The 21,956-nt window shown below is 36.5% G+C and overlaps 1 protein-coding gene across 2 annotated transcripts in view; it reads right to left on the bottom strand.

The window, feature by feature from the left end:
- The window catches only part of gpc6a (glypican 6a), a 1,322,758-nt gene that overhangs the window by 682,348 nt on the left and 618,454 nt on the right, over positions 1-21,956 (bottom strand). For both annotated transcript variants that reach the window (XM_039745387.1, XM_039745388.1), the window contains exon 3: positions 14,592-14,983. In XM_039745387.1, the coding sequence (XP_039601321.1) occupies positions 14,592-14,983 (392 nt within the window). The remainder of the gene's footprint in view (positions 1-14,591; positions 14,984-21,956) is intronic.

Here is a 21,956-nt window from a genome sequence, read left to right as displayed (position 1 = left end):
AGCACATTTTTGCTTAGAGAGAGTCTTACAAGATTTCTCTTAAAAGTCCCCTGAAGTGTGACAGTTCACATATCTAGCTGACATGGAATTTTCTTGAAGAAATGGTGGCCAACCTAAACCCCACAGGACTATCAATTGTTCAGTTATAGCCCTTCACATGAAAGTATGTAGCCAAAACATGCAACCTTGCCTCTCATTTGTAAAATGTTCCTCCCTTGGCCTCAATTCTACATTTCTGCATCATTCAGTTGATTATGGCACAAACCCAATGCACCACGCTTGTGAGAAGGCATGTCAAAAGTCAAAAACATCATTAATATTCAGTGAATAACAATTGATTTGTAAATACTTGATTCTTACAAATGTTTTGAGGATTATGATAGAAAGCCTCAAGCTGAATGTAATAGATTGACTGTATCCCATAGGAAGAAACATTAACTTCAATAGAATTTAGCATCTTGTCCCACACGTGCAAATAAGAGACAGCTAAAGGGCCTGAATAACAATAACTCCATGCCAGACCAGGGGTGGCGAGGTGCACTAACTGTCTTTCTTTATACGGGTGGGGTGGCTGCCCCAAACCTTTATAATGTTTTTGTGTCGTTCTTGTGACAATCTTTAATTGCATAATGATACCCACACCTTGCATTACTTCAATTGACCTAAAAACATTTTGCTGTTTATTTTCATTTGGACATAGTTTTATGTAAATATATTTTTTTGAGTCAATAAGTGGTTTATGTAGCATGGACTTTTACCCTGGAACCAAATGCTTACAAAATGGCCAGTAATTTTTAATGAAATGAGACTCTTTAGCAGAGCAGTCACATTTGCAAATGAAACAAATCTATATCTGAGCTGCATTCTTAGTAGAAGCGACACTACTTTTAGATCACCACAGATGTTCCAGTTGTAGTTGTTGTATTGTAGATGTACACTACTTATATATAAATGTCTACGTATTGGAAGTGTGTGTGTCTGTCCAGCCTGGAAGTGAGAGGTGGACTCGGGCTAAGGGCACCACCTCCGAGGATATGCAAGCGAAGCGAGCACATCGGCAAAACAAAACCTCAGAAGAGAGATGCACTCACTTATTAGCTATTAAAGAAGCGTGGCGAGCACATTGGCAAAATGCTGTCCCTTTTACTTATCCTCCCGCTTCTAATACACAAGCAAGGTGAGCATGCTGGCAAAACAGAACCTCCGAAGAAAGACAGTTGCTTAGCTGTTAATGGACAAACGATGCAAGCATGTTGGCAAAATGAAACTTCCTAGGAGAGACACGCCCAGAGCAGTTCCTTTCAATTACTTGACATCCATACATTTCATTTTTTTTTTTCCTGATGATTTCAATAGTTTCTACGACCCTAGGATTTTTACAGCATGGGTTTACATAGCTAGCATTCTATAATATAAGGGGAAACCACAAAAACTGATGATTGTAATAAAATAGTATGTGAAAAATGTATATGTAATTTTTGTGGTAAGTAGGCTAAAATCCACAAGAAACACCAAAAGTGTTCAGGAAGCAACATTTTCATTGTTCAGTGTAGGGTTTTCTGCTTAGAATTAATTGTTCTACACTACTATTCCGCAGAACCTCTTTATAAAGTGCATTATTACCATTTTCTTTGTTTTGGAATATTAAATAAAACAAATTTTCATTTGTTTTTATTGTATTTCCAGTACTATGTCATTGCAAGGATTCTGTAACAGGGTCCTTTCAAAATATTCCCTATTAACTATAATATGCTTCACAATCTTTAGAATTTCAGTTCTAATAAATAAATGCCTTGGCTCCGTATAGACTTTATTTCAGTCTTTTTGCTGTTTCAAAGGCATGACCTGTACTTTGACAAGTTTTCAAACACTTCTTCAATATACTTGTTGAAAAAGTGGGTGCCAAGCCCTGCCCTTGACAGATTATTACTCTTTTGTGTCATTTATAGTATGATGTGACAATGAGTGGAGAGCGGTTCAGGACTGCACACAGTATTTCAAAAGGTAACATTCAGAGCTGGAGGATGTGGTGACATGGTCAAATCTAGTCAAGATCACTATGACAATCAACTGAAAAAACAGATGCAACAAGAGCAAATGAGAACATTTTCAAAAGTAGGTGAAAATGATACTACTAAACAAGAAATTGAAGGAAAAAAACAGGATGAACAAAGAATAGTCAGAAATAAAAAGCAAGAGGAAAAACCACAAAGGAGTTGTCAAAGTTGTAAAGAAATAATTTCCAAAATGTGGTAGTGTTAGCCAAAGGAGGAAGTGGGGGAGGGCATTGGATGGTGAAGGGCTTCAGAAAACAGATAATTATGAAAAAAACAGGATATATTGGGTTTATTTTAGATCAGGATTCAGAGGTTATCCTGCAGGGAGAACTGCTGAAAAGAGTGGATAAATGTAAATTGTCTAGGATCATTGGTAGCCCAAGATGGAAAAGTAGATGCAGAGATAATCCACAGAGTGCAGTGTGGCTTGAACAATTAGAAGAATGTATCAGGAATATTGTGTAATCAAAGAATTAAGACAAAGGTTAAAAGTAAGGTTTTTAAGACAGTGATAAGGCCAGCAATAACGTATGGAGCTAAGACATGGACAGTAAAGGGAGAGCAGGAGAACAAGTTAGATGTGTCAGAAACAAGAATGCTGAGATGGATGTTTGGAGTTACTAAAATGAAAGAGTAAGGAATGAGAGATATAACACAAGTGGGAGAGATATCTAAGAAAGTATAGGAAAGTAGATTGAAGTGGCATGGACATGTGATGAGAAGAGACAATGAATATGTGGACAATGGAAGTATAGAGGAAGTCAAAGGGAGTGAGGCCAAAGAGGAGGTGGATGGATGAAGTAAAGTAAGAACTGAAAGAAACGGGGCTCGACTTGGGCTGTGTTGATCAAGCACATTGACCCCACATAGAAGTGGGATAACATGAAGAGGAAGAATGAGATTTTTAGCTCGAGTTTGAAGTAACATGGTCCAAAATGAGAAAGGCTTGTATGCAGATTGAACAAAAATAAAACAGACATAAATGAAGCAGACAAGAATATTATCAAAAGAGTTTAAAAAAGCAAATGGGGGAGAAGAAGGTAAGCAAAAGTACAGTAAAAAAAGAACTAAGAGTACAAAACACTAAAATTTGATAAAAAGAAAATGCACAAAATGTAGGAAGTTCACAACACTTAATGTTTTAAACCCAGATAGATGTTCAGGAGTTTATTTAATAACACTAAAAGCCTCTTATGAATTGCATATAAGGTATTTTCAATTATCAAATAACTGAAACTGTGAAATATGTCAAGAAATAAAAACTGGGTACTGTGACCAAAGTTATGGCAATCAACATGTTTGAGGATGAGGCATGTTAACCATTTCTCTAACTCTTGTGTAACTCCCAAGAAGCATTTCAGTAAACTACAGAATATCACAGTGTTTTTAAAGAAGGATCTTTCATTCACTATGGAGAGCACCAAAGATTGTATTCAAAATCAACAACTAAACATAAAAGTATATGGTTTTGCCTGTATAATGATTCTTTTAAGGTTTTTGGTCAATCGTCCTAAAACCACTTATACTTAAACTACATTTAATAAGCTTTTTATCATATTCTATTGACCAACAGGCAAATGTTAAAAATGACATGTGATTTGCTTGCCCTGCCCACATGGACTTTGGTTTTAGGATTAAGAAATGAAGGAAACAGCAAGGGGAAATCCAGAAGAGTAGTAATAAATGAGCTGAAGATTAACATTAGAATATAACACAAAAAAGATTACTAAAGTTCAACATGTAAGAAAAAAAAATAAAGTAAAAGAAGAAACGCATAGATCCTGCGTACCTATTCTCCTTTCTCTGAATAACAGCCAATAAAAACTGTCTTTAGAGTTTTCATCAACTGCCTTGGTGCCTCAAACAACACTCTACTGCCATCTTAAAGAATGTCTGTGTGATATGAGGACGTGATGCACACTGATGTCAGAAACTCAATGATGGTCACAAACAACATGGACCAAGGCATGAAGATCAATTCCAAATCACGACACTTTCTAGAAAAAAAGTTCAAAATAGTGCTGTGATATTATCAAAAAGATAATGACAAAATATAACAATAACAAATACAAAACTAAAAACAACAAATCAATTCCAGAATGATTTTAGGAGCTCAAAAATAGAATTGCAACAGTGGCCTGGACCAATGCTTCTCAAGTTCAGTCCTGAGGGGTAACAGTAGCTTCAGGTTTTTGTTTCCACAGGTTTCAAAAATCACTGAGAAAAAGTGAAACATTTCATCACTAATTGATATTGCTACTTAAATATCTGTCTTTTTCCACTTCTCTATTTGTTGTATTCGGAAAAGTGCAGTAGTGAGAGATTTATATATAGATGTAATTTAGAAATATGCATATTTTTTACATAACTTTAAATACTTGAATGTCTTTTGCCATTTTTTATTAAAGACCTTTTTTCTGTGGTATGTATTTACCTTAGTTATATCCTAATAAAGACAATTAATGATGAGTGGAGTAGATGCCAGCGAAAATGCTGAAAGCCTGTAGCTACTTTCCTGTCATACACACTTATAAGTGAATAAGACCCTAATTATATAACCAGAACACCTGGAAAAGCAGAATGGAAATCATTCAGTCACTATATTGCCATAAAATTAGCAAGCCTTGTTTTGTAATTTGTGTATTGACAATAAAACACAAACAGTGGGAAACACCAGCTTACTTAACTAAGTTAGAAGTCCAATTAATGTGTGAAGTTGGTTGGGAAAACTTGCATCCAAAGCAGTTTCAGGGGTCCTATGGTTTAGAAAGCCCACTCTCTTAAGTCATTGATGTGAAAAAAGTATACATTTGCAAAGACCTGCTCAACATATTTTGGTCGGATATGTTGACCCTATTGTATAAAAGTCAAAAAAGTTTCAAAAATTAAGGTATAATATTATAACACTTCAGTTTCTTCTCAGTTTAATATTCTGTTTTAATGATAGAAAGAAGCTAGAGTTTCTAATTAAATGATTTTAGAAATGTATTTTTAGAAAAAAACGTATAAATATAAGTGGCGAACAGGCTTTATTGCAAGCAAAGGCAAATAAAAAGTTGTGACGCCAATGCGACACAGTGGCATATTCTATAATGAGAGTTCACAAGTTCAGGCAGTAATGAATATTGCCTTTTCCAGTTAGTAAAAGCCATGAAACTCTCCTTATCTGTATCTGAATCGCCCTTTGTGCAACTGCATTCCGCCCAGATTGGAGGGTGCCAGCCAGCCAGCTGTTACAGCATTCAGTTTTGCAGATGGTTTTGTCAAAAAAGATTAGCCAAGATCGTCCTCATGCTTTTAATTGGCAACAGACAAAGGGACCTTGTGGGTCAGGAGAAGGCTATAAAGTTGTATCATGGCAGTAACTTCAGAAATATCTACACTTGGCTGAGCAGGAGTGCTGGTTTATGTTGCCATGGATCTCACCATTGCTGAACACAGAATCATTCCACGTTAATTGTTTCTATATTAATCGTAGAAACTGTTATTTCAGTAACTCCCTGGGCTAACCATTTGGTTGAATTCACCTAAAACAACGTGTTATTTTAAATATAAATTAAACATTATGTAGACTTTACTATACAGAGAGACAGAATTACGATGTGGCAAACAGTGCAACTATATTTTAGAACAGGGGTGCTCAGTTCAGGTGATACGTGCTACAGCTTTCCACTTCAGTTAGTCTGTTAACGCAACGATAAGTCCAGCTTTGAATGAAAGCCTTTTATTATTTAGCCGTTTCTTTCCTCTGTATTCTGTGTAGTTGCAGATTTTATCACATTTAGCAATATGCATATTATTTTTTGCTTATATTTTGGATCAAGGAGGTTTATTTTTCATGTGGCCTGCTTATTTACTAGTGACCTTTATTTTTTACCAAAGCATTTTTTCATAAGCAATAAACAAGCAAAGTAGCATCTAATCATTAATATGGATCTTCTGCAGAAGGAAAAACTCTGAATGACACCTGACTAGTTGGTGTGAATTTAATTTGATATTATTAAACTTTTTAAATGGTACAAGATTCCATAAAATTCTCCCAATAAAATGTCGTAAATTTAAATTAATCTGTCAACATAGTTCACAAGTACAAAGGAAAAGCACAAATTAGCAAACGAGATGTTAATTAAAACTGAAGTTGACTAAAAGCCGCAACCCACGTAAATATAAAGGGATTGCTGGCCATAAAAACCTCGAAGGACCGCCACCATCCAAGGACATAAATAAACAACTCTGCTGTGCAAAATGTTGTCATGACCAAAACCATGAAGTCACTAGAAAGGCTAAATCGGGGGACAACTTGCATTTTGTATTTTGTTGATGTCTTTATTAAACGTGCCTTAGCAGATTGCACTAAAGTTCACAGATTTATGTACACTTTTTAAAGATGAGGCAGAGTTGGGATAGGCAAAATCAAGCTCACCCAGTGAGTCAGGGTCAGGAACTGATCTGGTAACCTTGCAGTTTAAAATCAGCGCCTTTGCCATCACATCACACTGCAGCGGGTGGTTACTCTATTATTTTCACTTTACATGTACATTTATAATACTTAGCAGATGCTTTTATCCAAAGTGACTTACAAAAGAGCTAAACACTGTTTATTGTTAAGTACCTGGAGGAGCAATTAGGAACTCTTTCCTAACAAGAAATGAAGTGATCAAATGAAGAAAAAGAACAACAAAAAAAAAAGGGTTCATTATACAGAGACATGTGTGACAACCCATCTTTCTGCATTCTGAGCTGAGATATATCCCACATTGAGAAATGGGGTAATCCATCTAATCAAAGTAAAGAAATTTAAACTGCAGCCTCTGTGTCATTTAACAAGGACCAATTACCCTAGGGCAACATAAATGGATCACCTTTATAAAAATCGGTCAGTTGCTATAGTTCAAAATCATGCTTTCATTTAGTTAATAATGTAAGTAAATGACAAAATGCAGCATATCACTAACTCACCAAACAGATGTTTTACTTTAGCAAGCAGTTAATCATTTGCTTTAGGTGATAATAGAGTTTTGATAATTATTCAGTACCTCACAGATAATAGCTTGCAGCTGACTTGCTCAATGCCATAAATAAAGATTCATGTACAAGGCTGAAGAGGTTGATCAGCCTATATCCTTGTTATATCAAAAGCAAATGGGACTTCTTCCCAGTATGCTCCATAATCAATATATTATAGAACAGAACTTTTTTTTTCCTGAATTTACCCCACCTGTGTAATATAACACCAGTACAATCTTCAGAAGGTCAGGCTCTGTAGGTGTCATACAAATGAGTGTATGTTTGGACTTGTGATGAGAAAAGACCACAATATTTGTTTGCCATAAAGTAGCCTGTGTCTGTGGCATTTTACAAAAGCCTTATCTATGATCTACACAGACAGTTATCAAGCTGGGATTGAAACCTAGTTGTCTAAAACAAGAAGGGAGCAACCTCTAAGTGACCAATGGGATTGTCTCATTATTTTCCCCTTATCATTGAAGTAATGATAATCTTGGTCTAACAACATCTGGTGTTCCCTGCCCACATGGTATCTAGAACACCAACCAGATAAAGCCATGCTTCTGATCTCCTCAGTTAGTTAGTTAGTTAGATAGATAGATAGATAGATAGATAGATAGATAGATAGATAGATAGATAGATAGATAGATAGATAGATAGATAGATAGATAGATAGATAGATAGATACTTTATTAATCCCAAGGGGAAATTCACATTTGTAGTAAAAAGTAGTAAAAAGTGTCAAGGGAACAAGTCCACATAAAAGAAAGTGATAGGAGTGATCAGTAAAATAGAGAAAAAGGTAGAAAAATAAAGTCGTACACAGAGCTGCTGGAAAGGCTGCCACTCGCGGAGGCGCATGAGCAGCGTTAGGCAAGCTGTACAAAATTAAGTCTTAGTGCAGGTCTTATTTTTGGCCTTACCTTTAATTTTTCAGCTAATTCATCAAGGAATCAGCATGTCTGAATAATTTCTGAAGTCATATCTCATGGTATTTGATACCCATAAGTCCAAAATTGGCTCAGACTTGACATTTATAAGACTCTAACCACAACCTAAAGGTCTCGGAACTGACTGAAAGCTGACAGTGGTTCTGTAGAATAAGGTACATTCTTGAATTATTATGGGCTCATAATATGAGGCAATTTTTGGTTCAAAGATCTATACAGTCTATCTCTCCATCTCATCTCAAGATTATGTTTTAATCTACATCATTGTCTTTGGTTACGAAGTATTAGATTTTTATGTGCTTTATAAAGGACTCTGTGAAAGGTGCCCTATAATATAAAGATTGGTTGAAATACACAATTAAGCACTGCTGAATGATTATAACATCTAAAGGGTTAGGGTTAAAGTGTATTGGAGTAGCAGATCCCATGGAGGCAAAGATGAATCTTTAGTAAATAAAAGCAGGAAGCACTACCACAGAGGAATAAAGTACTATGGAGCTGAATAAAAATATTGTAGGTCAATAGGAAACACTTTTTAACATGTTAGGAGTCTTCCAGGTTGATAGCAAGTCAAAAGTCAAAGCGAACTTTATTGTCATCTCAACCATATACAAGTACAGTATACAGACAGACAAAATTGCGAAGCTCAGGGTCCACAGTGTAACAACATGAAGTGCAAATAATAAATAAAAAATAAAATAAAAATAAGTACAATTCAAATTTAAAATTAAAACACAAACAAGACAAGACATTGTGCAAAGACAAGACAAAGAAGTAGCGGAAATATTGATGTGTAGTAAGCAATTTAAACATTGATGCAATGTATGGTACTTGCAATCTAGATACATAAATATAGTCAACAGATATGTAATATAATAAATAAATCAATCAATCAATCAATCAATAAATAAATAAATAAATAAAAGATATAGATAATACAGAAATTATCAGTGTATGATAAAAGTTGTTTAAGACATGTGTAAACAATGACAGGTCATAATGTTTCACAGCAGAAGGATATCAAGAGTGTCAAAATACTTCAAGGTCAGTATGAGATTTTCAGTTCTTTTTCTACATGCACACTCGTTTTTGCAGGCAAGTGGCTTGCATGTATAAAAGTTCTGTTTTTAGAGGTTGCTGAGGCAGTGTGGAAGATCCCAGGGGGCAGCATGGTGTTAAGGAGTTTGACAGCTTGGGGGTAAAAACTATTCTGCAGCCTGGCAGATCTAGCTTTGATGCTGCAGTATCTTCTCTTGGATGGCAGAAGTGTGAAAAGTCCATGTGAAGGGTGTAAGAGGTCTTGCACAATGCTGCAGGCCTTGTGGACACTGCGTTTGTTAAATATGTCCTGTAGTGAAGGGAGAGGCACCCCAATAATGTTCTCTGTTGCAGTTGCCATACCAGACCGTGATGCAGCTGGTCAGAACGCTCTCAATGTTGCCTCTGTATAACATGATGAGGATGGAAGCGGAAAGACTTGCTCACTTCAGCCGCCTCAGGAAGTGTAGTCTCTGCTGGGCTTTCTTGATTAGTGATGAGTTATGCGTCCACGTAAGTTCCTCAGTTATGTGCATACCGAGGAACTTGGTATGCCTAACAGTCTTCACATCACATGTGACCGGAGAGGGAAAAACACTCATGCAAAAGTTGGGTTTTACATTTTTAGCAGAAAGGACTTAGGGATGAAGGAAGTATAACATACGTTTGTACAATTTTTTTCCATTTAATGGCAGTTTAGTGTAAAGCAAAGCTAATGTCAAGAGCCAGATAATCAAAAACACTAACATAAATAAAAAAAAAATTGTCAAAATAACCAAGCCAAAGTTTTTAACATTAACTAAATGTCACGGTTTAGTTTTGTCCTTTTAAAACCACATACCTTCAGTGGATGTGGAGGGATATCCACTATTACAGCTTCTTTGTGATTATGCAACATGCATCAAAGATGTTGGATCACACAGTAGCACCTAAAAATATACTTTACACTAAGTATGGTGACTATGAACCAAAATAATAAATAATAAAGAAAAAATAGTAAATCAACCTAAAATTATTCCACTCAAAACATTAATAACAATGAATATTTTTTTTCCAGAGGAAACTGAGTTCACAAAAATGAGATGGCAGAGTAGAGCCCCATCACAGTTTGGTTAGGCTCCAGAAACCTATGTGTAGCTCATGAACTCAAATCCATCCAGTAACACATTAATGTTAGTCTTGGGAGGACTGAGGACAAGGGCTCAATGGGCAGGAGGAAGAACAGGCACAGAATTAAGTAATAGATTCACACATGGTCCACATTTCTTAAATGTGATACTACCATAAAAACTACAAAAATCAACAAGCCTTAAAATTATTCTATTAGCCAAAAGTTTTGTTGACAGGCACTCTGGGGCAGTATAGGGCAGTCTGGATGCTTTGAACTGCACAATGAAAAAAATTATGGGATAACCCTTGTCTTGTATGTACGTCACAATATTCCGTACATATGTAAAAACAGGCACGGGGAAATGTTATGTATGTACAAGATGTTTTCAAGTATGTACAGGATACTTTCACGAGATAAATGCATTTATTATTGCTATGCAGATATAGTTATATAATGTTATATTTATGTTTACTCATTCTGTAAATACAATATACTAAAATGAACATTAATTTACCTGATGTCTATAGTAAACTGCTTGTTTTCTTTGGCATAATTTACAAAGCATGCTGAAATGAATCTAAACAATTATATACAGTACCTCTAGTCCAAATAAAATGTGCACAGATATCAATGTGTAAATCAATTCATAATCCTTTCAAACTACCAGCTTATAATCAAAATGTTATATAAGTAATACTGTATCAAAGGATAACCCAGCAATAATTTGAGTAGGTGAGTGGAGGCGCCATTTACAGGTTTGCCTAAAAGTCTTCAAAAATGATAGGACTAGCTCTTGGCTAGACTGTACAATGGACCTCATTCTAGTGATGTATTTTCTCCAATAATTATTTAAAATGAATTCACTACATTCAGATCATTTGTTACAATGATATCAATTAGATTTTAGCCAAATATTTCAGATATTTCAAATACTGTAAAGTTAAACGGATGTCCCTGCAAATTACATATGGTTACGTGCATTTCTCTCCTTGTATAATACTTATAAAGGTACTTGTGTACTAAACAGATGGCACAGAGGGTAGTTCCTACTCATTCTAGTATTGGGATCCATGGGAGATGCGCCCCGGTTGTTTAATTTTTGGAGTTTAAATTATTAGACTGACCTACCCCAACCACAAATACTAACCTTAATGTTAGTAGGGGTGGAGCATAGTTACCTATAGGTCCCTAATGTTAATGCCCACTTTGGTTGCTTAATGTTAAAAACAAAAACCCGATTTGCGTCACGATAACAGAAAAGGGCACTAGCCATTCGTGCCGTCCGTTTAGTACACAAGTACCCTGATAAATTACCACTGCCATCCCATCTTCATTAAAGAGGGCTATTCAAGAATAAATCGAATTCCATTGAACTAAAGTCCAGTAAAGTCCTAAATGTACATGGTATAGTGAGACAAAGCACCTAGGCTATCCTAACCAGTGATTTTTTTAAACAAATGCATTTGTTGTGTACAACAGAGCAAAATCCACTAAATTTCTAACATTCTCAATCCAGTAATGTCCTTGGCTGCAAGTTTCAATGTAGTCAGTTAGTCAGATATGGGAAGTCAAACATCAGCTTTACGGTTTTTACTCTTACAATAAGGCTTAAACCTGAAACATCATAAATTCTAAAATACTTACATAAAAATAGTGAAAATGAAATAGCAATTAAAAATGACAAAAACTGCATTCAAAGGTGAAGAATAAAATATTGAGTTAAACTAAAAATGCTGTGCAAAGGTAGAACAGTAAAATCACTTTTCTACATTTGACCAAGTAACATTACCACATACTGATGAGTAACTCCCTTAGAAGGGAATGTGTTTGCTCATTCTGACACACTGCTTGACACAAAAGCTGGCCAGATAAAGGTATTAACACATACTTAACTTTTTATACAGAAACAACTTACTGACATACAGTGCGTGTTCTGATGTACCTCTAGATCACAGAGCTGGTGACACAAGGGTATTAAATAGCTGCCTTCAGGGAGAAACTAGATGATGACATTGCACACATATATTGGCACACTCAAAGATACAAGGTCAGATAAGGGTATTACATAGCTCACTTCGCTTAGATTCTAAGCTCTGGCATCTTTGGGTAATACTGGCACGATTCAAGAACTAATCGCATACAAGTATAGCACAAAGCTGGCTGCCAGTGCCCTGCATTGATGCTGGCAAAGCTGACCTTTTAACAAGTGTAGCTTACATCTGTGGTGGGCGCAGCCTCTGTAATGTGAGTAGTCTGGAGTGGTATGACTGCCTGTAAAACGAGGCCTTTGCAGAAACGCATACACTGGAAGTCATGTGTGGTGCTCCTGACAAAGGGTGTGAAATACCAGGAAGACTTTACAGGGCCGGTAAAGGTCAGATACTGAAGGGGGTTTCAACTTCAGTCCTGTGCTCTCCTTGTGGCTGCAGGTTTTCATTTCAGCCAATTGTTGATTTTAATTGGGCATCTGTGTACCAAGCTGTTAATTTTCCAGTTCCTGTTTTATTATTTTTTTAGTTGGGCTTTCTTGTGTCAATCAAGATATCACAAAATTGTTATGCTAAATGTATTTTGGATCAAGCAAGCATTTATGTATTAGATAAGGATACAATCATTCTTTTTATCATGCTGTTTAATTTTGTTATTTTTTGTTTAGTTACTTTAAGCCAGTATTATGTATTTGTGTGTGTGTGTGTGTGTGTGTGTGTCTCCTACCTCTGAACAATCTTATTGGTTACTTTAGCTTTGGTCTGTGTGATGGACAGCCGGCAGCTCAACCCAGCCGGGACGCCCCTGGAATAGAAGGATGGGGGAAGGCAGCATTTTGCCGACACTGCTTCCCCCAAGACACTAGATGGCAACTTCCCTGGAGTGCAGTGCTACCCCGGATTCCCGCAGGGCACTATGGGACATGGAGTTCGGACAATCAGACCTGTTGGGTGCCATGGGTGCCACCAGGAGGAGCTGTCAAAGGACCAGGAAATATATTCTTTCAGTACAGCCCGGAAGTATGAGGTAATCAAGAGGACGGAAGCCCTGAAGTACTTACAGGCTGAAGAAAATCCTTGTTCTTTCTTAGACCTGGAAGTGCCAACCAGTAACGTGGTCAGAAGGACAGAAGCACTTCCGGGTCAAAGACTATTTAAAGGACGGATGGGAACCCAGCAGGGTGCCGGAGTTGGGAGGGAGTGTGACAGAACTGCTGGGAGGAGAGGAGGAAAAGTATTGTGTTTTTTTTATTATTGTATTACCCATTTGCTGTGGCTAGGGTGCTTTGGAGGCACCACAGAGGGAAAAAAGAATAAAAAGAATACTTTTTGGTGCTTTAACACAGTGTCAGTGTCTGTCTGTTGGGTCTAACGGGGCAACAGCGATCCCTGGTGTTCACATCTGATTGGTCAGTTCAGTAGTATGGATGACAACACGATAAATTAGAGGTACAAAGTTCAACTCCTGAGAGTGACCATTTTTTAAAATATTTACATAAACTGAATTAAAATGGACCACCTCAATGGTAACAAAGCAAATATTGTACTGAGCCTATTGGGTCACTAAATTCTAACAAGGTGCAACCCAAGTTGGCTTCAAACACAGGATATACTTGTGAGAATACAAATTATGTTTTCGTAGCAGGTAATGGGGGCCTGTCTACCATTTGTGGTAGTCAAAAAGCAGACAGGAATTGAGCAGGAGCCATTAAGTGACAGAGCCTGAGAAGCATGCGTTACGGGAATGCGATTGAGAGAGGAAGTGGCAGACGAGAGGGGTTTTCACACATGAAGATACTTAGGAAAGTCACAGGAGGAACTCTGAGAGTACATGTCAGGCAAGAGATAAAAAATATCAAACATTTTTACATTTATTCTATTACCTTTCTTAAAGAGATAATTAGCTAGTTTCTTATAAATGTAAACCACATTGCTGTTTTTTTTTCTGAATGCAAATTGTGATAAGGAAAAATAGTGGCTAATTAAATAACAAGAGTAATTAAAGGAAACAATATCTCACTTTTAGTAAAACTGGTTGGGATGAAAATCTACAGCGATGGTGGGGTGAACTTATAGTAACATTGTCTGTTAAACTTTGTACACTGTTTCAGATTTTTTCAGTTAGCAAAAGCCAGGTATTTCCTTTTAAGCTGTAGCTTCAGACAAGAGATCCTATATTAAATCGCCAAACTAAAAATAATCTGCTAATTACCTTTGGAATTACTGAAAAAGAGATCAATGCCCATACAAAATCAACAAAAAGTAAGTCTCTTGTTTGATACCAGCCCATAGTAGTAGAATGATGTACTGATACCATTCTACAAATTTGTCACATCTGAATTAACCTTGTTTTCGACAGGATGTTAAAATTTTTTTAAAAAACACTCAATTTGTTATCCAAAAAGAGAGACAGAATCTAAGAAATAAGAAAAAAAATTACCTTAGACACTCTATTGGCAACTTCTCTTCCAACAGTCAGCCCTTGGACAAAAGTGCGGGCAGCAATAAATGCTCTAGTAACCTGTATATTGAGTTTTCTGGGCACATCCCCAAAAGGTTTAAGCTGATCAGTATATTTGCTTATGCACTCCAAGTAGTCTTCAGTAAAGTGGTACTGAGTGTTCACTAGTTGAAACATTCGCTCCAACAACCGAGCCCAAAAATCATTCAGCATCTCCTCAAGGTTGACATTCCCACCAGTGTAATATCTCTTCAACTCGGCAAAAAGGTCCTGAAAGACTTCTGAGTTTTGCATGTACAATTGACCATATGTCCTCACAAACATATCATTAAGGGACCGCTTTGTGTTTTCCAGGAGCTCACGGAAGAATTCTGAAAAGAGAAAATTGAAAAAAAGAAAGTAATATTAGATTACAAAAGTAATTTCATCTAATTAAAAGACAATTTGAAAAGACAATTCATGACTGTAAAACAGAGATAAAAATGTTACTCATTTAACATTTGCATTGCCCATAGTAAAAAAAAAAAAAAACTAATTGTAAATGTATTTTAATGAATATGCTAAAATGCGAAGATGTTGAATTTGCCTACTTATACTCAATCGGAGTTCAAGATACTATGTTATTTGAAAATCTTATTATCTGGAACCTTGCAGAAAAATATCTGTATTTGAATTGCATTAACAGTATTATGTTAATTAACCAAATCAAAATAGGCTACAAACAGGACACTTTTGACAAGCGTGCTCAATCTACAGTGGCTGTGAAAATTACAATATGTAAATAAATGACCATGAAACAAAGTCAGTGCCTGAACACATGTAGTAGGGGGACACTGCCACATTTGGCAGGCAAACACTGTATTTTTTTCTTTTTTGGTGGGGCATGTGATATCTGATTACAATGCAAACAAAGCTCACATTATATAAAAATAAATGAGCTACAATCCAGTTGCTTTTTTATCCAACTCAGGAAACCCATCCCAATTGCTTTCAGCACATAGCAAAAACTAAAACTGTATATAATAACCGTGGGGCAAACTCTGACATTCACTCAACTTTAATCAAAACAAAAGATTTACAACCACAATCTAAAGCTAACATATTCAAATGTGGGAGGAAGCTAGACCACCAGGAGACGGGTTCTTAAGGCTGTCTGAATACAACTCTAACCAGTGTGTCCCATGGCTTCTCAGCAAAGTTAGGCATTCACAGTTCTCTAGTGGAAAAAAACAACTTGGTTTGCATCTCACATAGTTATGCAAATAGACAGTTAAATAACAGGAAATCCTCGAGAACATATCTGTCTGCCCTAAACCACATTTTGCAAACACTATTGTAAAATGGGTGGAATAATTATATAAATAACTAGTGCTAACAAGTGTCGCTACAAAAAAGGATCTACTGACAACAGGAGGATGAGGAGGGAGAAGATGAAAAAGGGAATTCACATCTTTTAATGAAAAGTATACTGTATGGCCACAAAAGGATGATAAACCACTATGGGTATCTACCACTAGGTGGCAGTGGCATCTTTAAGTATAGCTAGTTCTCTATGATAGATAGATAGATAGATAGATAGATAGATAGATAGATAGATAGATAGATAGATAGATAGATAGATAGATACCACTATTTATTTGAAAAGTCACAGCAACCCTAACATATAAATCCAAACTATTTTGCCAATTATGTAGATACGAGGACATTACTTCAGTTACTTCGCATCTAATTGAAACTTTTGTCTAATTCCATATCAGGACAGACAGACAGACAGACAGACAGACAGACAGACAGACAGACAGACAGATAGATAGATAGATAGATAGATAGATACTGTAGATAGATAGATAGATAGATAGATAGATAGATAGATAGATAGATAGATAGATAGATAGATAGATAGATTTACATGCATGTGTTACAACTGGATCATAGGAAGGCCAAGAGACGTATTCAGGTAATTCACAAGAGCCTTGAGTTTACAAGTCCAGTGCCTTACCCACTACAATGTAATGGGACCATAGAGTGCTGGAGTGCAAAGGTGTTGTTTGCTAGATTCCTAAGGACTTTACAGAGCAGAATGTGACCTTGGATGTGAACACCATGATGAAGTAAAAAGAGTCCCCTCTAGCAAATGAATTCTAAAGTCAGAAAAGGTAAAATAATTCTTTGCCTTGTGTAAAAAAAATTGAGAAAAAACTATTACGAAAAAAATTGAGGAAGAAGAAAAGAATAACCCACAAATACACAGGGATATCAGTGAATATATTAAATGGTAAATAAGGAATATGTACTTTTCTTTCACTTTTTGTCATTTTTTTTACTTTTGCAAAGAAATCAGAAGGTCATTTTTTCATCCTAATTACCAGTATACTGCAGATCTCTAAGGCTGAAAGTAGTGATACAATTTTCATGTGTTTTCTTTTGATGTATCACATCTAAGATAATGTACAGTATCAATTAAAAACTACACTTTTTATTTTTAAATAGCATAGAATAATAAAGCACTTTTGGAGTTCCTGCCCATTTACTGAAAGGCAGTGATGCCATTCTTATGTTAAATTATCAGTTTTTTTTTGAGGAAATAGCTAAGGGTCTACCATGGAAGTCAGTAAACAGCTCAAAGTTTGTAGTCAGTAAATTGACCCATTATTAATGTATAAAAGAAGAATTTCACGCTTACTTGGGAAAATATGTAAAATGTGTAAATTCCATATGCTTTGCACCTAAATATTTGACAAAGCTAAACAAGACCAATGAACATAGTTTACTTTTAAATATATTGTACAATTATTTATGCTTTGGCATTGCTAAAAACAGAGCCATATGGAAAAATTTCTAAATTAATATTTACACTACTCAGAATATGTTATTTGTGTGGGTTAGTAACTTAATATATTTTTTAAAATGTCATACTCTGCTCCCACAATCCTGTAATCTATTTGGTGGGCTTTATAATGGATGAATGGGCTTAAAAGCCTGTTATTTCTACATTCCTTACAATTTGTCTTTTTAACAGAATTGGCCTAGTGTCTTTTGACCAGTCCAACAGGAGTCACTTTGGCACCACAAGTTTAAATTCTTCTCAGGAAACGATCCATAAAATCCTCTACAGGTGCCAGATTCGGAGGCTTGTCAACTCAAATTGCACGACTCTGCCCACATTCCACTTCTGATAGATCATGTACTGGAAATCAAACCCTGGCAAGCTTCTAGGACAGTTTATTTTCTAGTTGATCTTATTGCACTTTTAGATGTTTGAGGAATGACAGGTGGCATGTTTGCTAACTGCAGTAGAGCATGCCATCTTAGCAACTTCCTTAAATATAACAGCAATGTATATATTAGCACTTAAAAATCATTTTCTAACTAGATTTACTGCCTAATTCTTTTAAATTTAGTCAACAAATAAAACATGCTACTTTTTACAAAGTGTGATGAACATCTCACACCTTCCTATATGTCGGCTAAGATAAGGTCTAGTTATTTGAACCGGAATATGCAATGTCATTCTCAAGTCCACTTAATTTGATTTAAGATCATGGGAGGACAGGAGGTCATACCAGCAGCACTAGGCATACATTAAGAAACAGCCCTGGACAGGGCACCAGTCCATTGCAGGACCCACTCATGCTGGGTCAAATTAACCAGCACTTGTTTAGTAATGTGCAATGAAACCTGAAACACCCAAAGGGAACCCAACACTGAAATGGAGGGAACCTGTAAACTCCACATGAGAAACAATTTGGGACAGAATTTGAACCAAGGAGACTAGATCCGATTGGCATGGTGGCGCAGTAGTAGCACTGCTGCCTCGCAGTTAAGAGACCTGGATTCACTTCCTGGGTCCTCCCTGCGTGAGTTTACATGTTCTCCCTGTGTCTGTGTGGGGTTCCTCCCACAGTCCAAAGACATGCAGGTTAGGTGCATTGGCGATCCTAAATTGTCACTAGTATGTGCTTGGTGTGTGTGTGTGTGTGTGTGTCCTGCGGTGGGCTGACGCCCTTCCCAGGATTTGTTCCCTGCCTTGCGCCCTGTGTTGTCTGGGACTGGCTCCAGCAGACCACCGTGACCCTGTAGTTAGGATATAGCGGGTTGGATAATGGATGGATGGATGGAGACTAGATCCATGAGACAGCAGAATTGATCACGGAACCACCATGCCAGCCAACTGTAATGTAACGGCAGTTAAAAGAATAATGTTTAGGCTGGGGCAATTCTCAACTCTTGTTAACATTTTTATAACCAAACCGCTACAGGATGTCAACAAAACTCCTGGCTGGATCATTGATAGGTACTTATACTTGTGACATCAAACACCTAGTGATCATTAAGGTGCAATCATACAATGCTGATACAAAGACACAAAACAATTTCAAAGTCTCATTTTTACCATATTATAGAGGTTGATGGAGGGCTAGGTCCCTGGTAAAGGATCAAATTCAAAACTAACTTCCTATTAGTAATTACTGACCATGAAATAGTTTTAAATGATACCCCACATGCTTATGTTTGAAAGTTGGCATTTCTATCATTCTGGGGGTGACTCTTAAGAGTATTAGAACCACCAGTAAAGAATAAAATACCAAACATATTATCATATCAGTAACGGCAGACTGTACGATAACATGCAGTGAATACACTTAACTTGAACATTCATAATTTTCATACTCTTTCTCTGTACGTTTAGCATTTCGTTTGCTCAGAGGTTGATATGATCAGCAACCTCAAAATAGCACAAAACAAACTTAACATGCCTATATTATTGATTCCAATTTTTTTAAAGTTTTGTGAAAAGGATTAAATTGTATCCCATTAGGGGATAAACCCATGGCATCAATCAATGTGGTATGTACATCTTTAAGTAATTCTGATCATTTTTGCTGCAATGATGTACTGAGTTTATATGTATCATAAGGGTGTAATTTCCAGAACAAAATATGGTCCACAGGTGGCTAAGAAATTAGGATATTTCGTGTTGTCACACACGTGCGCATGGGAGGCAGCTAAAGGGCTTGAGTGAAGGCAGTTCGGAGGCATGCCGGGGTGTGGCAGAGTGCACTGACTCTTTTTCTCCCTTGCCTGTAGACCATTCCCGGGGGATTTCACCTGGCTCTCCTGACATCACTTCCGGCCTGAGCCAATGGAAGTCGGCCACACCAGCTCCAGTCCCTCTGATGTCACATCTGGCTATGAACCAATGGTGGAAGACCACGTGCCAGATCCATATGACCTCACTTCCTGTCTCCCCCTTTAAAACCTGCCCCTTTTCCTTTGTTTCCTCAGTCTTGTTTTGGACTCAGTTGAATGCATTTCAGTGCTGATTATTTGTTAAAACGACTTTTGCAGCGAGGATACCACATTATAGTGTCTAGAGGACCAAAAATAGAGGGTAAAAAATGCATGATTTCTTGCATAACTAGACATCAAGAAAAGTCTAATTGTACATCATATGTGGGGTTTTCTTGTATCAGTCAAATCAAAAGTGATTTCAAAACATTCATAACTAATTTTTATGAACACAAAAATGCTCCTTCTTAAGAGAAGCTGTCTGTCCTTCAAAGTGTTAATGACAATGGGACATCGTCGAAAGTATAGCAAAGTGCCAGGGCAGTTGTCTGGCCTAGTCTGACTTTGGGTCAGCTACATTTTATAACAGTTGAACTATATAAATAATGGTGCAAAGCAGTATTCTGTACCGTGCCAACTCAAAAATATTAATGTTGTTATATTATGTAAAAAATATTGTCTGTATAGTACAGTAGATAAAAAATAAACTGCTTTGAGAAAGTAAAGAAAAGGGAATAGGCACCGTAAAGTAAATATGAAAATGAATAAAGTCAAAGTTTTGCAACATTCATCATTTGCCTGCCTGACTCACATATGGCACTTAAATCATATTCAATTGCCATGTAAGTATGGTGAGTTGGCAGATTTCATGCTCTGTATATGTCTGGGCAGGCTGACACATGCTGATTTGCAGCCCACTTCAGCATTTCTGTCTTAATGACTCTACAGAACTGTAAAGTAACTCTAAACTATCCTCTCATTTGACACCTTCCTGCATTTCATGTAAAGTACTTAGCAAGCAATCAATGTGGGGAGGTAGTGGTTAAGCTTTCACGGTTGCTTTAATACGATTGGCATACTTTCCTGTTGCTCACAATTACAGTTACTTTTGTGGTATGCCGTCTTAAAGCTTTGCCGACATACAATTTCATTTTGCCAAATATACACAACACATCTACTATTTCATGCTGATCTTGATTTCTGCTTTTAAATACATATAAATATATATATTATCTTAAAATATTATACAACCATAATAAATGTTGTTATATATTGCAAAAGTATGAATACACAGATCCAAAAACACTTGTGAAATAAAAAATAAGCATAATTACAATTCCTCTTAAATGAATAAACTGTTTCCTCATATTTCTCATATTTGTATCATCACTATAACATGTTTATTAAGTGTTTTCACAAACAACGCTTCCTGTCCAGAATGCTAGCGCTAAAAATAATTTTCTTCAGGTTGGTTAAGACTATTATGTAGTACTATACAACAGATTAGATTAGATTATATCTGAATCCAGTCATTGTGTGAGTTTTCTTCGGGTTTTTACCCTTTCCTTCCAAGTGTCTAAAAGAAGCAGTTTATGATATTCAGATAGAGTGAATTCCCCTGAGTATGAGTGAGTGTGGGACTGTGAGTGATTGCGCCCTGCCATGAATTATGTCCCTGTCAGAATCAGAATCAAAATTTACCTAATTAGACAGGTACAATAATGAGTAATAGGACTTTGTTTTGCAACATACAAGGACAAGGTGCAAAAAGATAAATATAAAAAACTAGATATGATGCATCATGCAAAAGCAACACAAAATATAAGGAGATAAAATAGAATAAAATATGAAGAAAAAGAAAAGTCCAGGCAGTCCATTGTACAGATGTACAGGCTGACATATTGTTTTAGCTTTCACCACAATTGGAAGCCTTTGGAATAGGTGGTGCCCTCGGTAAAATGGATTAGCAATGGTCTTGGCAGCTCACCTCCTTACACTGGACTTACATAAGACTTGAATGGGGGGTAAGTTACAGTCTACAATCTTTTCACAAGCTCTGATGATGCACTGCTGATTGGTCTTAGCCTGAGCAGAGGTAGCACCAAACCTGCAGTATTATATAGATCATATAGATATAATAGATTATATTAGTGGCAGCGCAGAAGTACATTGGTTACTAGTGCTGCAGCTAGACAGCTCCAGAGTTTTGGAATAGAATACCATGTCTGGTTGTTGTCTGTGTGAGTGTTTTCCAAGTCTTCTGATTTGTTTCAC

Source organism: Polypterus senegalus, chromosome 2 (genome assembly GCF_016835505.1).
Source record: "Polypterus senegalus isolate Bchr_013 chromosome 2, ASM1683550v1, whole genome shotgun sequence".
Taxonomy (NCBI): Eukaryota; Metazoa; Chordata; class Cladistia; order Polypteriformes; family Polypteridae; genus Polypterus; species Polypterus senegalus.
The sequence above is the reverse complement of the archived record's forward strand: the minus strand, read 5'-3'. Positions and strand labels throughout refer to the sequence as shown.